Source organism: Vigna radiata, chromosome 2 (assembly GCF_000741045.1).
Source record: "Vigna radiata var. radiata cultivar VC1973A chromosome 2, Vradiata_ver6, whole genome shotgun sequence".
NCBI classification, from domain to species: Eukaryota; Viridiplantae; Streptophyta; class Magnoliopsida; order Fabales; family Fabaceae; genus Vigna; species Vigna radiata.
Genome location: NC_028352.1, coordinates 7,048,584 through 7,065,419, shown reverse-complemented (window position 1 = coordinate 7,065,419; position 16,836 = coordinate 7,048,584). Strand labels below are relative to the sequence as shown.

The following is a 16,836-nucleotide window of genomic DNA, read 5'->3' as shown; positions in this document are numbered from 1 at the left end:
TATTAAAATGAAATATTGCGTAAAAAGGGATGTCAATATTATTATCTTACCAAACTACCAATCAAAAATTAAAAAACAACAAAAAGAAATAGTATTTGATCCACGAAATCTTTCTAGTTGTGATATGCTGTCATTGGTCAAGAAGCTTCTACCAACCATCATAGCACACTTCAAAAAAAAAAAACTGCACAACCTAAAAACAGAAGATGCAGGTTTGAAGACAAATCAAAGCATTGGTACGGTCCATCGTAACAGCCAGACAAGCACAAACCATAACCCACTTCAGATCAAAATCAATCTGATTTCGATACAATTTAACCCAAACGAGTAACACTTCATAACGACATTATAATCACATAAATAATACAGAAACAGGTTTGATCAACAAGTGCAAGACGAAAACTCTATTCCACAATCACAAAAAAAGTGCAAGATGAAACTTTAAAAACGACGTACAATTTTTATTCATGAGAATCATGGCCCCAAAAAAATGCCATCTTGTGTCCCATTGGTTCACTCCACATAAATACAATAATCACAGTAAGAAACCAAAAAAAAAAACGAAAAAAGAGTACCCGGAAACGTCCAGGAGATAAAACTTGTTAGAATCCTGTATTTTGTTAAAAGTGTGACCTTTTATATTTATGTCATATTATTGTATAGAGTAAGCCCTTATCACCTCCACCACAGGTGCTTGACACATAGGGCATTTCTTCCTGCTTTGGAGCAACTCATTGGCACATTTTGAACATGTACACAAATGACCACATCTGCAACAGAAGCCCAAGGATAATTTTTAGATACAATCAGATTTAGGTGAAAACTGGGTTATAAATGTGTCCAGCTGGTTATGGAATACTACCTGTACAACAAAGAATCGATATTGCTTTCGCAGCATACACAGCAAAGACCTTTTCTCACACATTCCCATTTAGATTTATCTTCTGGTGACTCGCAATAATCATGTACTTCTGAAATAAATTTAACCTAGACTTATCAAAAGTTGTTTCTCTTCAAAAATATATCACACAAGTTGAATGGAAAAATGGAAGACCCTGAAAATTGGGATGTGAAATGATAAGACAAATAGCACAAACCAGACGAACCAGCAGAGCGATTTAGGGCTGCAGAAACTTCTTGTCTTATAGAGCGCTGCAACTCAAGCTGCATATCCATACAGGCCTCCAGCATTCTCTGCATGTTATTCATCCTTTGTTGCAATCGAGCCATGTCAATTCTTAAGTCATTAACAATCTCCCAATCCTGCCAAAAAGACAAATCAGAAAATTATTCAAACGATCAAACAGATGAGTAAATTTATATTACATTAACTAATAAAATTCATTTACAGATTTTCACTTTATTAGAACATAGTGAACAAGAGCACCAAAGAAAATTTACGCACAATTCCTAGACGCTGATTATTTATCTCATTCTGTGACCAGTTGTCACGATGGTGGTGGTGCTGGTCCCATAGAGGCAGAGGAGGCGGTATAGGTAAAGAGGGCAGATCAAGTGGACTATTAACAGGACCCTCCTGATCAACAATTTGATCTCTACTTTGCTGTTCAAGGTCCTGCTCTACCGAGTCAGATGATGGGGTTGTTTCTTGCAATTCCCAGTCAATGTGTGCATTACCTTGCCTTTCAACATATGATTGTATTAACTGATCCAGACTATCCCGGAAACTGCTGTGAAGGAGGTTCGAGACACTTCTCCTGCAAGATAAACAGAAAGTTATTCTAGATTACTCTAGCATACAAGTTTTATTTTCAAAAATTAAGTCCAGAAGCTATACAAAACACACCTATTAAGAAGTTCCCTGAGTTCAACACTGTACACATTGTCATCTTCAGGAAAATAAAATCCTCGAATTCTACCAACTGGAGCATTTTCATGATCTGAAGGTCCTCCCAACCAATTTTCCACAGCCTCTTGGAAGCCACCATCTTCTTGCCATGCCTCATGAGATTCTTGCAGATGAGAGTTTTCTCCATCCGCATTTCCCAAAGTGTTTTCTGGCCACTCATTTCCTGTGTTACTGATCTGATTACCATCCGCATTTTCCTCTGCGCTATTTCTCCATTCGATATTATTCTGATACCAGTCACTTCCTTCATTTTCAAAAGCTTCTTCTGGCTGTTCTACTTCCAGAGTACTAGATTCATTCCAATTTACATCGTCAACATTACCATCCATATGAATGTCATGATTTGAAGAATTGTTTTCGTTACTATTTATATCACACAACCCAGAATGCTCAATATGCACCTCGCTGAATTCCTGGTTATTACTATGCTGCGAATCTTCAATTCGCAAGCTTTGTTGGGTAATTTCATTAGCACCGTAATCAATAGGCAACACATCAACATTTTGCTCGGTGTTGTTCACTCTTTCAACACTAGCACTGAATGATGATTGGCAATCTAGTGATTCAATCGGAAAATGTTGCATTCGATCTCCTACTTGAGCATTAGATTCTTGGCAATTTAGGTTCTCAGATGTGGTACCCTGTACACAGCTCTGGCTGTCTGATACCCTGAGACCATCGCTTCCTCTGTCATTAGGGTCAGACTGCTCAGAATGAGCAATTGGGACTAAACGTGAACTGTTTGATCCCATTTGTTCATTAGTGCTAAAATCAATATTATCAACATTTGACGAGGTATCAGATACATTGCTGGTTGCTTGACTGCAACCACAATTCTCCTTTCTAGCGATAAATCCCTCCCTGTTCAGAAGACAAGTTAATGTCATTGGCATTTAACAAAAGTATAAAATAATTAAAATGAAGATCATGATAAAATAATTAACGTCCTCCAATTAGATTAAGGAACAAATGAGATTTTTTAACCATCTTTAGAAAGACAAAAACAGAGGAATTTTTTTTTTTAAATGTCATTAATTAGTACAATTTAAATTCCAAAAATATCAGTTTAACATTCAAAGGATGCATATACCAATTTTTCAATACAAGCCAAGCTATAAATAAAGTTATGTATATTAAAACGCGTGCACAAGATTATCATGCATTTTTATTGGGTAAAAACATGCATAAAGCTAAAACAAGTATGCAATGTCATAAATAAATTCATACCTTAGACCTGATACAGTTTGCTTACGCCTCAAGAAGCCCAATTCACTTTCTGCAACAGATAGGGGCCTGTTATTATCGACAGGTCTATCATTTCTCAAGAATCTGCCTCTAAGCAATGCCTGCAAACATTTCAACAAACATTCATTCAGAGGACAAACCTTAGGATTTAAATTATTTCTGCATTCGGAATACTGGAATACTTTAAATTTTCCCCACGCCTCGTTATTATACTATGGATTTTAAACATAAGTTTACTATAGCTACAGTGGTATTATGTTATTGTAATATATCCTTGAAACTCGATGTATGATCAAGAGCTCACTCACAAGTTCTGTCTAGCTCAACAAATGAGAATAACTTACAATGTTCACAGTAACAAACTCCAAAACAAAACTTGAATGCTAATAACTGCATGATGCAGGAAAATTGTATTAAAAAGTAATAATTTAAAAGGAAAACATAAACCAGTCATTGAACAAACCTGAATTCGATTACGATAGGGGAATTGAGATACAGCCCGATGTACTGACAAATCCTCAATTTCTCTTTGCCTCTCTCTTTCAGCCTTCTTAAGCATATCAAGGATAGCCTGTCGGCCGCATAATTTCCGTATGCCCCTCCGTGTATGCTCATTTTGGCCCCCATTCTGGTTAACAGTGAGTCCATCACGAACACGTTCAATTTGTGTACCAATTTCAGCAGATGGTTCTTCCCTGTTTTCCCCAGATGAAACACTTCTCTGCTGGCTACTCAATTGTACCCACTCCCTAATAATTCTCACCCTTTCCTGTTCAGTTTCCCCAAGCCATTCTCTCCTTGAACCACTACTTCGTCGAGACCCACTTGATACATGATCCCTGGCACCACTATTCATCCATTCCCTGAAAATTTGCCTAACTCTTTCCCTTTCAACTTCTCCTAAATCAGAAGAGTTTTCACAGCTAGAATTATTTAAATCCTCGTGATCTTCATGGGACTCATTATGACTTGGTGACTGTGACCATGTTTCAGATTCATTCTCAACCAAAACTGCATCTTCTAAAACATGACCCTGCCCTCTCTCTTGGATATCCAGTCTATCTTCCTGAGAGAGCTCAGCAATCAACCCATTCCTCCTTTGATCAAGAGGTACATCACCAGGCCTTCCTTGAACTTGATTCACCACATGTTCATCTTCAATCTCTCGCCACATTTGCAAGAGTGAAGATGACCGGGTGCTTCCCCGTCTTCCCTCTCCCCCTCTCCTAGACGACTGGGAATGGGAGTCCCTGAGGAAAGGAGAGTCGAGCACAGACACACTGTGTAGACCAGCAATAGCCATTTCTACTTTACTTTTGTGGCAAGCACACAGATCTCTTCAACCCATCTCATTCAAACGCACTAAAATTAGCATTCGATAACAAGGCAGAAAATAACAATTTCATTCAAGGCACGGATCTTTTTATATTTTCATGGATTCAATCATCAAATTAGGCAAAATCATTACTCTTCTTGCCAATAATATCACCAGCATTAGCCCCATCAAGGAAACAAAATCCAAGCTTCGGAGTTTTCCAATTGAAGGTATCACCGCTACCTTCACTTAATCCTGCGAAAAAAAAAAAAAAAAAAAAAAAAAAAAAAAAAACATTGGTTGATGTTCCTTTTTCATAGCGATAGCACGTAAAACAAAATACATACACACAGATACATAACAGAAACAGAACTACTGAAATAAATAAATAAAATATACATAGCCATGGTGAAATTTCTGAGATTCCAGAATCTCAGCGAACCTCGGCAAACAAAGTCATTCTGCTAACGGCGTCGGAGTTCGTCATTTCGACTCCGGAAAAGGAAATTCGAAAATTCATTTGTCACCATTTCGTATAGAAACAAAAAAAACGCGCCACCGAGGAAACGAAATTAAAATGAACTTCGCACGGAAATCAAATCTACATTGCTAGACAGACAAATTTCCGACCACGAAAAAAGAAAAACGGAAGGAATTAAAATTGAATCCATAGGATTCAACAACGAACCACATAAAAGAAGAGGAATCAATAAGCGATTGTGATTTAACTGTAACGTTGAAGCGTGAAAAGGAACGTACCGGTGAAGCAGAGCTTTTGATTTTGAAGTAAAGGAAACGAAACCCTAACAGCGAAGAGAAAGAATTTCAGAGAGAGAATAATGACAACGAAAATGGAAGCACAGAGATAGAGAGAGAAAGAAAGAGAGAAGATGAAGAAAAGAGCGGCGATTTAGAATTAATAAATGTTGACACGTTTGCATGGAAACTGCCGTAACGTATAATAAAAAATTAAAAAATTAATTTTATTTTTAAGCGATTCTTACCCTTCCGTGACACGTGGCAATCTGCCCCCTTTTCCGCGCAAATGACGAAATGCTTCCTCTCACAATCTTAAATTGAAGGTGGAGATTTTTAGACCGTGGAAGACAGAACCCACTCAAACGCGGTCGTTTTGCAAATATGGATATTTTAAAAAAGAGGGGGAAGGAGTGATTTCTTTTTCTTTTTTAATTTTTCTTTTTTTTATATATCTTTCTGCTTTTCTATTTGAATTGGTAATTACTAATTAACTCACTTAATTAATAAAGATTGATTTGGGGGGATTTATTTGAATTCATAAAATAAATAAATAAATATATATTTAATTTGAACCATTTAAAACAAAATGCATAGAATCAAATAAAAAGTTGACTCATATTTATTTGGTCAAAAGTATAATTTATTTCTCAAAATACTTATATTTATTTATAGTATTGACTTCTTTCAATGAATTGCCTTTTTATATTCAGATCTAAAGATCAGATTGTTAATTATATGTTTAAAAAAATTAATACCTATTACTTATATTAGACAATATTAATTTGGATAAAAAAAGTTCTCTGCATGATAATTTTAAGTCAGTCTTTCAACAGAATAAAATCTTTGAAAATAGTTTTCTTTTTCATTTAAGATAAACCTTATTTAAAATGCAATTTAGTCTTTGTAAAATGTGCTTTTACGATGACTTTTCTTAATTTGTTTGAAATAAATGATAAATGTTAATAAGAAATTGTTTCCATTTTTTAGCTTGTGAATATTTAAGAGTAACTTAATCATCTTAGTCAGTATAAACTAGACCATTTTCTTTTCGGATTGAAAACATGTTAGAAAATTTTGTTAATAACAGATCAAAACTATACTTTTCTGAAAACCTTTTAGTCAGAATAATAATTAAAACAATAGTCTAATCATTATTCTATACATATCGGATAAATCATTATTACTACGCTGTAAATCATATCGTAATGATTATTCATTATATTCTTATATCTGAACAAATGTGCCTGAGGGAGAATAATGTGAGAAGTATAATTAAAAAATAAATTGTAAAAGTGATCTAACATAAATAGTGTCTTATATCATCCTACTTAAATATAAAATTTAAATACAATTGAAATTAAATATATTCTCTTCTGAATCAAGTTAAATTATTCGTGTAAGTTCTTGGAAAAAAATAAATATTATATTAATAAAAACCAATTCAAATAAATAGAGGAATTTTTTTTTATAACATATTTTCTTCTCATATTATTGCTCTCTCACACGTATATGATAGTATTTATTTTACAATAACATTTTTGAAATCGTACTTAAACTTTTTCACAAACAAATAATAATTGTAATAAAAAACAAATGTCTTTTAAAATTGATTTTGAATATGTAATTGATAAAAGAGTTGAATTTTATTTTAAAAATGAAAAAAATATAAATGTCTTTTGGGACGATGCATTAGTTACATTATGATTTCATTGGAGTCGAAAGCAACGCGCTTTTTGTCACCTATTGTTGTATAGCAATCCAATAATAGTAGAAGGGAGTGGTTCTGATTCAGGCTAAACAAATGATTCTTATGGCGTCCTTTGCTAATCTTTGAGAATCAAACTATCCACCTTTTTCTTATTATATTTAAATCAATATCATTTTTATATAATTAAGATGTTTCCTTTTTATAAACGAGACATAATTTTTTTTTTTTCTCATTGATAGTTATCCCATTTAAGTTTCTTGAATCAACAAATAATGTCTGAAAAGACAATATTTCCTAATCAAGTTGCTTTAATTATATATATTTTTATTTGACCCAACACATTTATAAACTCTAATTGTTTTAAATAATATATAGGAATGGTTAAGTTATTTCCATGAAAAATTATTCACTAGATTTAATTAACACCAATTGAATATTCATTATAATAAGATATATCCCTTAATTTAATTTTAAAATAATAAATTTATAATTTTTTTTATATTTCATGCCGAAGTATAGATATATCGAACGTGATAGTATAAATTCGATGGTCCAATAGTAACTCGACAACTAATGAAATAATTCTGATATTATATTAAAAAGTAGGTTTTAAGTCTAATTCAATCCTACAAAACCAGTTTATCACTTATATATATTATAATTTGGTCTTATCTATTACAGATGTGGAACTTCGAACAAATAGTAAGGTACTGAGAGAGAAAGAGGCAGGAAGATAAAAACAGGCATATTGAGATAGAAAGGTAGGTGTGTTTGGTTAGCTGTCTTTGATTTGCACCCTTTTGTTATGTTATGATATATATGAAAACTGGTGAATGACATGCCCTATGTTAAGGTACTATCCTTGAATCCGAAGAGGGGTAGACCTAGGAAGCAAGGATATATTATAAGTCAGTGATCAAATCAAAGAGCAGCTTTATTCTAAAAAAACATCAACAACATGCCAAAATTCACACAATTTAACGTGAAACTTTGCAATGGCATGGACCAATAACCCCAACCCCATCACCTGATGTTTGCTTAAAGCTAATGCCTACTGTGCACTCTTTGCCTAACTCTTTTCATCACACGTAGACCCTCCTATTTCTGTCACTCAAACTCAAAACCTCCATTTTATAGGTACACATTTTCCTCATAAATAATGCCATTTAAGATATTGCACCACATGTAACACGTTCAAATGTTCATGTTTTTCATAACAAGATAATTAAAGAGATATTATACTAAGTGTACTAATTGTCCCAATTATCAAATAATAATTAGGAAGGGTGACTATCAAATAAAAAATTAAAAGAAAATATATTTATTGGCTAATCTCACTTAAATTCCTATTAGTTTTAAAATATAAACAATGATATGAAATGATTCATACAATATAAAATAAAAGTTAAAGTTATAAAATAAAAATTGAACGGTTTATAAGATTGGATTTTTCTTAAAGGAATTAAAGTTTATGTTATAAATATAAAATACTATATATGTTTTGAAACATTCTTTTCATTGGACAGGAAAGACACGCGTTTGATAACTTTTAATAGTTCGTTTAGAATCACATAAACCAAGCACTAGAGATTGTGATTTAAACATGATAATTATCAAGCACATAACTTTACGTAATTGTTCAATAAAAGATATTCACAAGCTTAAAGCCGTAAACTATGTGATTGCAAGAATCTGCATTGCATTGGATATGCATCGGTTGTTGGGGTGTTTGTAGATTTTAAATGTAGGGTATGGAGCTTGTACTCGCATATTTCAACTACAAAAACATAATTTTTCTTAATTCATACAAATTTGTGGATCAATCCGGTCTACCACGGATTTGAGTCGGATTGGATTGAAAAAATGCATTTTTTTATGTGAAATAATTTTCAATTCGGTTCATCTGGATTGAACCATTGATGAACCGGATTGGCTCACCAATCCACCTAATTTTAGTTTTATTAATTTATTATCTTATAAAATTCTAAAAAATATCATTTGACTCATTATACATGGATTGTATTATATTTTTTATTATTTTGAATTGTCTTGAGTTTAACATCATTTTGGAAGTGAAATTTATTAACATTTGAATTTGTAATTTTTTTATTTAAAAAAGATTAAGTGAGCTAGTGAGTCAATCAATTTAATCCATAACCTGTGGTGGGTCGAGTTTGGTTGAAAATTTTCTTACTTGCCAATAAATGAATCGGATTGAGTTAACTAACTAAATGACTAATCTAAGATAGACCCGGTCGAGCCAAATAGTCCGTTTTCACATCACTACACAAAACAATAAATTTAATAAAATTATATTTTATAGATCTTATAAGAATTAAAAATTAGTATTAAAAGTTTTACGATGAAAGAAGCAGGTGGAGATGACACTGGAGTGAGAAAAATCTAATGGATGGAGAAAATGGTAGTTTTGGCTTTAATTTGTGGTAGATGTCAAAGTGATGTGTTATTTTGTTAGTTAAAAGGGAGGTGTCAAAGGAGATTTGTTCCATTTTCATTTTGAATTGTAAGTGGTGAGTGGTGCACATAAAAATAAAACTTTGCTAGGAAATGCCAGAGAGTCATTTTCCTTGAATTAATTAGTTTTGGCTTAATTTTGAGGCCATTTTCTCTCTCTCACTGTTACATGAAAGCTAGTAAAATTGAAATGGGTGGGTGCAATGCCAACTACCAACCAACTAAACAAACTCACCAATAAATACAAGCCACCGAAAAATAAATACGGATATCTGTTTCTTCTCTTTAATTTATTATAATTTTTATCTTTTTATTAGGTCAAATAGGACACTTATCATCTCATCTTGTGTCTTGGACCATATGTTTTAGAATTAAAGCTTAAATATATAAATGAAAAAACTTATTGCATGTCATTATTTATATATTTTAAATTAAACTTATTTTAGTCAACAAAATATTTAAATTTTAAATCTAATTCAATTTTATAAAATCAGTTTGTAAAATAAAATTTATATTTATTTATATATTTTAAATTTTTATTTTATTTCTATTAATGTAAAACCTTTAACATATATATTTTCAGTTTGTAATTAAAAAAATCTCCAAAAAAAAATCCAATTTAAAAATTAACCAAAATATAAGGGAAACCAAAAACTCACTTGTGCAATCTTGCCACCTCTCACCACAAATACACTACTAACAAACTACAATAACAATAATCAAACACTCTCGCTCCCTATAACTATTATCACAGGGGTAAGTTTGGTATTTTAAACTTATAGAGGTGCATGTAAGAAACGTGGGGTGGAGGAAGCAATTGCCATAGGTCATATGTTTTCCAAGTGGAACCATTCATAATCTTGTAATGTAACAATAACAACTTTATGTATTGCTTCCAAAGAATATTTAACGTGAGGGAGTATTTAGATTATACATAAATTAATTGGATTTATGAAAAAAAAAATGTTATTTCTTAAATCTTAAAGATAAGTTTATTGAAATAGAATCTTGATAGCCCAGAGATAAAACGAAAGTATAAAACCCAACACAACTTGTTAAAAGTATAACATTGTTGTCATTTAGTGTTTTACATTACATAAGGTGGTTCCAAAACCATTGGAACTAGAGAAGAAAAAACATGAAAAGGTAACTACTAAAATTTCCACAGCACAACCTTGAACTTTCTATTCTTGCCTTCATCAACTCATGTCCCATGAAGATCATTCATGTTACTTCACTTTCAAGAATCTGATATATTGAAGAAAAAATATATATAAATCTTACCTTCATTAAAAATAAAATTTGAAATATATATGCATATAAAGAAGAATTTGTACCAATCATCTCTACTGAAATAAATCATATCGTATTCCAAGGACTATTGGGAGAGTGTTGAAAACCTTTATATGCTGCAATAGAACTCAGAGCAAGGAATGTTAGATTCAAGAAACAAATATATTGCTACGAGCTTGTATTAAATTATTCCACTAAAATAAAACTTAGCATTTCTTGTACGAAAATCAAATGAAGATGCCAAGAATGATGTTCTTTACTTGATTTGTGATTCAAGCTTAAATTAATACTAATATATGCAAAATTTTCATTTTCAGAAATCAAAACTCACTCAAGGGAAATCATCAAAATATAGAAAGTGAGGGTATTGATTCTTGCCTCTCCTCTTGCTTAATTACCATTTTATTATAGCAGCTAATAGCTTTTATTTGAACATTATGAAGCAGGAAGTTGCTAGGAATTCAAGGGTTGTACATTGTAAGTAAGCATATTTACGATACTAAGTTTGTAAAAGAAAAACATTGAACACGAACTGCTTAATTTTTATCATTGTTTGAACAAAACTATTTCTAATGATAAATTTTAAAATTTTATTCAACTTTACATATTTCATCATATAAAAATTTACTTTTTAGTTTATAAATTTTTGTGTAATATAAAAAACATATTATATTTGTGTTATATATATATATGAAACACATCATTTTTCAAAATGAAAAATGAATAAATAATATATACAATTACACGTATGTTAGTCACACATTACATATTCTTCTTTTAGAGAACATTATAGACAATTACACATAAAAGGAACCATCAACTATATCTTAATTATTTAGATTAATTTGTCATATTCAAATCCTTAAAAAAAACTTGTGTTAAACATGTTTCATCAAACCTATTCATAGAAAACTTATTAAACAATCTATCTTCATCTTCCTATGTTAGGATGATTTATTGTACTTGTTTTGTGATAGTTTAATACATAATTTTTTATCACTTCTGACATTATGTTTTAATCTATATTTGAACTAAGTCATTACTCTCCTTTCTATAATAGGTTACATAATATTATTCCACAAGTGTATGTATTTCATCAATATCATCTATAGTGAAAACTATATATGAGATTAATTTTTCTTGTATTGAATATACACATAAGGTTTTCTATTTATAATAGAACAAATATGGACTAAGTCCAAAATACAAATAAGAAATAATAACAAACTAACAAAAGATAAAAGATAAAGATAAGATAAAAGTAATATAACACCCCCCTCATGTAATGTATACAAATCGTATGTACCAAGCTTGTTACTAATATAATTCATAAAGACTTAGTGAAATATCTGTTTTTGCACTTGAGTGATACCAAATTGTTAATGATTTACAAAGAAGAAATACCAATCCAAAAGACTCCCCTAATCAACAAATCTGAGAGGTTGCTCCATATAAATTTCTTTTTACAAATCATCGTTAAGAAATGCATTGTTGATATCTAGTGGATAAATAATTCATTGTTGAAGGGTCACCACAACTATAAATAAACTAACTAAAACTATCTTTACCATGGAAAAAAAACATATATGGACGGGTAAAATACAATAGTGACAAAAAGGAGGTCAGAAAATACTGCAGTGAAAAAAAGCCATTGATGAACGAGAGAGAGAAACCTTAAAAATCCAAGATTCTCTAATCAAGACACCTGAAAAAGGAAAAAGAGCAACATCGATGCTCTGAATAGATTTTTGAGAGGAGACATGACATACGACCATGCACGATGAACATGAAAGAGGAAAAAGAGTGACATTGAAGCTTGATAACAGTAATTTTTACTATTATCTAAGGTTTGTTTTAGAGACAAAATCAGCCCCCTTTTAGCTTAAAACTTACTTAATCCTCTATTTTATCTTGCTTTTATAAATAATTGCAGTTTAGGTTGCACTTAGGAAATTTCATCATTGATTCCCTCATTTTGTAGGCTAATTTTGTGCTTTTAAAGAACATCAAGCAGATCAAGGCGTTGAAACCCAAGAAAATTACCAAAAGCATCGAAAGCATGATCTCGTGAAGCAAGTATCACGCCTAGGCGCCCCTCCAAGGGTCCTGAGCGCCATTTACGCTGCAGAAGCCATACATGGGCGCTCCATCTAAGGCGTTGAGCACCATTTGATGTGCAAACTTGGCGCCTAGGCTCCCATTCAGGGCACTAAGCACCATTTGATTCAAAAAGCTCATGCTTGGGCGCCCCATCCAAGGCGCTGAGTGCCACCCAGTTTTGCAAAATTGGTGCTTGGGCACCCTCCTGTTTGGACGTTGAGCAAGACTTTTGCTAATGTGACATTCTTGACCTATTTAATGCTAACATGCAACGAGGGTGTCATCTTTTAGTGGATGAAGCACAAAAACACATTCTTGGAGCACTTGGAGTAAGCTTGGGTGTGTGAGAACTCTCCATTCTTCTTCCTTGGGTCTCCTTTGCTTTCTATTTCTTCTATTGTAAGCTTGAGCCCTCCATGACAATGGAGCTAACTCCATTTTGTTGGGGATTGATGTAACCAATGAACTTCATGTATATGAATATGCTTTTATATATTTCTTCTTTCATTGAATGCTAGTAGTCTTGTTCCTTTACTTAATAGTTGTTATAGTTTGGCCACTGATAACTTGATTTTTGGGTTTGTTTGATATGGGAAAATTTCTCATGAACCTTGATTTGGAATAAGCTACCTAAAGGAATTTGTATCTAGGAATAAAGCTTGAACCTTTAGTTGTCATAAATCTCTTTTCTTAATGTGAAGTTACTTATTAGGGTTTTAAAGGGATTGAAATCCAACAAGGAAGTATAGGCTCTTGATACCAAGGGATTGAGTTTTGAGTAAACTAGTATGTTGACTTTAGCATTTAAATGAAAAATAAGTGTTTTAATATGCATGAAAGTGAAGTAGGTGAAATCATATCCCAACATTACCAATTCATATCATTTTTAATCTTTCCATTTCTAAGTGTTTTTGCTACAAAAAGGTCATTTTACATTTGAAGCATTATGTTTTTTTTTTTATTTGCATTTAAATCTCACTTAATGGAATCATTCTTCGGTCTATATTAGTTATTATATGATTGTTTGATGTTGCACGAGTCTCTTGGGAAACAATATCTGGTCTTGTCGGTTTATTAATTGAAACGATTCAGTACACTTATCGAGGTCTTAACAACCAGTACACTTATCGAGGTCTTAACAACCAGTACACTTATCGAGGTCTTAACAACGCTCTAAATTGTTACCTGAGAGGATATGAGATGTGTCACCACACACGATGGAAAAAGGAGCAGATCCACAACTTCAAAAGGCGTTGAATGTACGTAAGAGTTCCAATGAAAACGTCGTTGACAACACAGTGGTTGCTTATCCAAAAAGATCAAAATCGTATGATTGTCAATCGAAATTGGAACTCTGATAGTGGTAGACACCGCCAACAGTCATAGATGGCACCGTTGCCAGCAACTGCGGGTGCATGACAATGACAACAATTTTTTTTTTTCAAAAAAACCAGACTTTAAATATCATATTGATATAGTGAAAACTATACGTGTATTTTTTTCAAATAATTACAAAATCAATGCTAGAAGAACTATTACTCCAAAAGAGAGAGAATAATATATATGTAATATTTTTTAATAATATTATTAAAATTAAATTTATTAAATGTAGTTCATTTATTAAATGCATTAAATTCTTTAAATATGGTATAATGAATATATTGATAGTATATTTAATATATATATTAAGGTTATTCAATGATAATTTACTATTTTTTATGTAATATATGGTTTAATTTTTTTTCTTCATTAATAACACATTAATTAATATTATACATCATAATTTATTTTATTATAATAATAACTATTTTTTTTACAGCTTTAAATAAATATTTAATATTTTTACATATATTATGTTTATTACTATTTATATTATTATCGTGTGTATTAATAAGTTAAATTTCAAAATAATGAATGAAAAATAATTTATACAAAATATTTTGCTAATGATTTGCAAAGAGGAAATACCAACTAAAAAGACCCTCCTAAGCAATAAATATGAGAGATTGTTTTATATAGATATCTTTTTACAAATCGTCATTAAGGAATGCATTGTTGACATCCAGTGAATAAAGAGGTCATTCTTGAAGGACCATCACAACTATAAATAAACTAAGAAAAACTATCTTTACCATGGAAGAAAAAACATATATGGATGGGTCAAACATAATAGTGACAGAAGGGAGGCAAGAAAAGACCGTAACGAAAGAAGCCATTAATGAACAAGAGAGAAAAACCTTTAAAATCCAAGATTCTCCAATTAAGACACCTGAAAAAGAAAAATAAGCAACCTCATTAATTTGAATAACGTCTGAAAGGAGACATGACATACAACCATGCACAATGAACCTAAAAGAGGAAAAAAAATGACATTGATGCTCTAAATTGTTACCTGAGAGGAGATGAGATGTGTCATCACATACGATTGAAAAGAGAGCAGATCCACAACTTTAAAAGGCATTAAATGTGTGTAAAAGCTTCGATGAAAGCGTCATTGACATCACGGTGATTGCTTAGCCAAGATGATTAAAATTGTGTGATTGTTAGTCGAAATTGAAACTCCGATAATGATAGACACCACAAGCAATCATATTTTTTCAAAAGAACCAAACTTTAAATACTATGTTGAATATAATGAAAACTATACGTGTATTCTTTTTTAAATAAATACAAAATCATCAATACAGGAAGAACGGTTACCCAAAAGAGATGATAATGTAATATTTTTAACAATATTATCAAAATTAAATTTATTAAATATAGTTTATTTATTAAATGCATTAAATTCTTTAAATATGGTATAATGAATGTATTGATAGTATATTTAATGTATATATTAAAGTTATTTAATGATAATTTACTATTTTTTATGCAATATATGGTTTACTTTTTTTGTTCATTAATTACACATTAATTAATATTATACATCATATTTTATTTATTATAATAATAACTATAATTTTACAGCTTTAAATAAATATATAATATTTTTATATATATTATGTTTATTATCATTTATATTATTATCTATACATTTATACCTATATATAAATATGATAAGTCAGTGTACACTTTTACTTTTCCTATTTTATTCTTAATATTATGATTTTTAACTTATGTGTTAAAGGTAATTGTATAAAATTGTCATCAGTTTCAATTTTACTATATTTTTTCCATTTATTCAACTGATTTTTCCTTTTTTAATTTGGATTAAAAAATTTACTAAAAATTATTTATATTTTATTTGACAATACTTTGGGATTTGTTGTATTTTCGATTTTGATTTAAATTATTTCTAAAATTATTTATATTTTATTTTGTAAAAACTTTGTTATTTATTGTAATCTCAAATTTGGATTAACATTTTTACTAAAAGTTATTTTTATTTTATCAATACAATTTGACAAAAATAGTAAACTTTCATATAATTTTTCTCACAAAAAGTACAAACAATAATTTCTGTAGACAAAATTACAAACTCATTTTATACAAATTTTACTGATAAAACTGCAAAGCCTTCTCAAATAATATTTTTTTGACAAATTTATAAATTCTTTTCATATAACTTATTTTTGACAAAATTACAAATTTTCACCCAAGAGATATTCCATTACAAACCTTTTCATACAATTTTTTTACTAAAATTACAAATCATCACCAAAGATATATTGAATTATGGTGACAATTTTAAAAGTAACTCATATGATTTTATACTAGACGCTTGAAATCCATTACCAACAAAAAAGACAACTTGTTTGTAATAATTATAATAGAAAAGAACACAGTAAGAAGTGAACGATCTTTAACATTTTGATATAAATTTTATATAAATGTGTAAACAATGTTTAAGATGCAAAACACAAAGTATGTTCAAAATAAAAAATATATTTTTTAAATCATATACTAATTTTTATATATAAAATTTGGGGATAAAGTTTTAGAAGTGAACTTTAAGCCTAACTCAATCCCTATCGGGGCTTTGATATTATGTTAAAAATAGATTTTAAGTCTAACTCAACCCCACAAAACCGACTTTTATGATGAGGTTTGTACTCATTTATATACTATGAA

General features: G+C 30.5%; 1 protein-coding gene across 2 annotated transcripts; it reads right to left on the bottom strand.

Annotated features, from left to right (window-relative positions):
• Positions 1-440: 440 nt before the first annotated feature.
• LOC106756377 lies at positions 441-5,322 on the bottom strand. 2 transcript variants are annotated; one of them, XM_014638773.2, is made up of 8 exons: positions 5,190-5,322; positions 3,579-4,685; positions 3,098-3,216; positions 1,808-2,731; positions 1,406-1,718; positions 1,098-1,263; positions 863-971; positions 441-770 (listed from the first exon to the last, which is right to left on the bottom strand). In XM_014638773.2, exons 2-8 carry the CDS (start codon positions 4,416-4,418, stop codon positions 653-655), a joined length of 2,589 nt encoding a protein of 862 aa, XP_014494259.1. In that variant the 5' UTR covers positions 4,419-4,685; positions 5,190-5,322; the 3' UTR covers positions 441-652. The 2 variants fall into 2 exon arrangements, with proteins under 2 accessions (XP_014494259.1, XP_014494261.1); XM_014638775.2 differs by having other exon boundaries at positions 1,107-1,263.
• Between the last annotated feature and the right edge of the window lie 11,514 nt (positions 5,323-16,836).

Coding starts and splice junctions, on each gene's coding strand:
- LOC106756377 (XM_014638773.2), bottom strand. CDS start 4,418: ATGGCTATTGCTGGTCTACACAGTGTGTCTGTGCTCGACTCTCCTTTC. Junction 1,264..1,405: donor ATAATCAGCGTCTAGGAATT/GTGCGTAAATTT, acceptor TCTTTTTGGCAG/GATTGGGAGATTGTTAATGA. Junction 972..1,097: donor TCGCTCTGCTGGTTCGTCTG/GTTTGTGCTATT, acceptor AATTTATTTCAG/AAGTACATGATTATTGCGAG.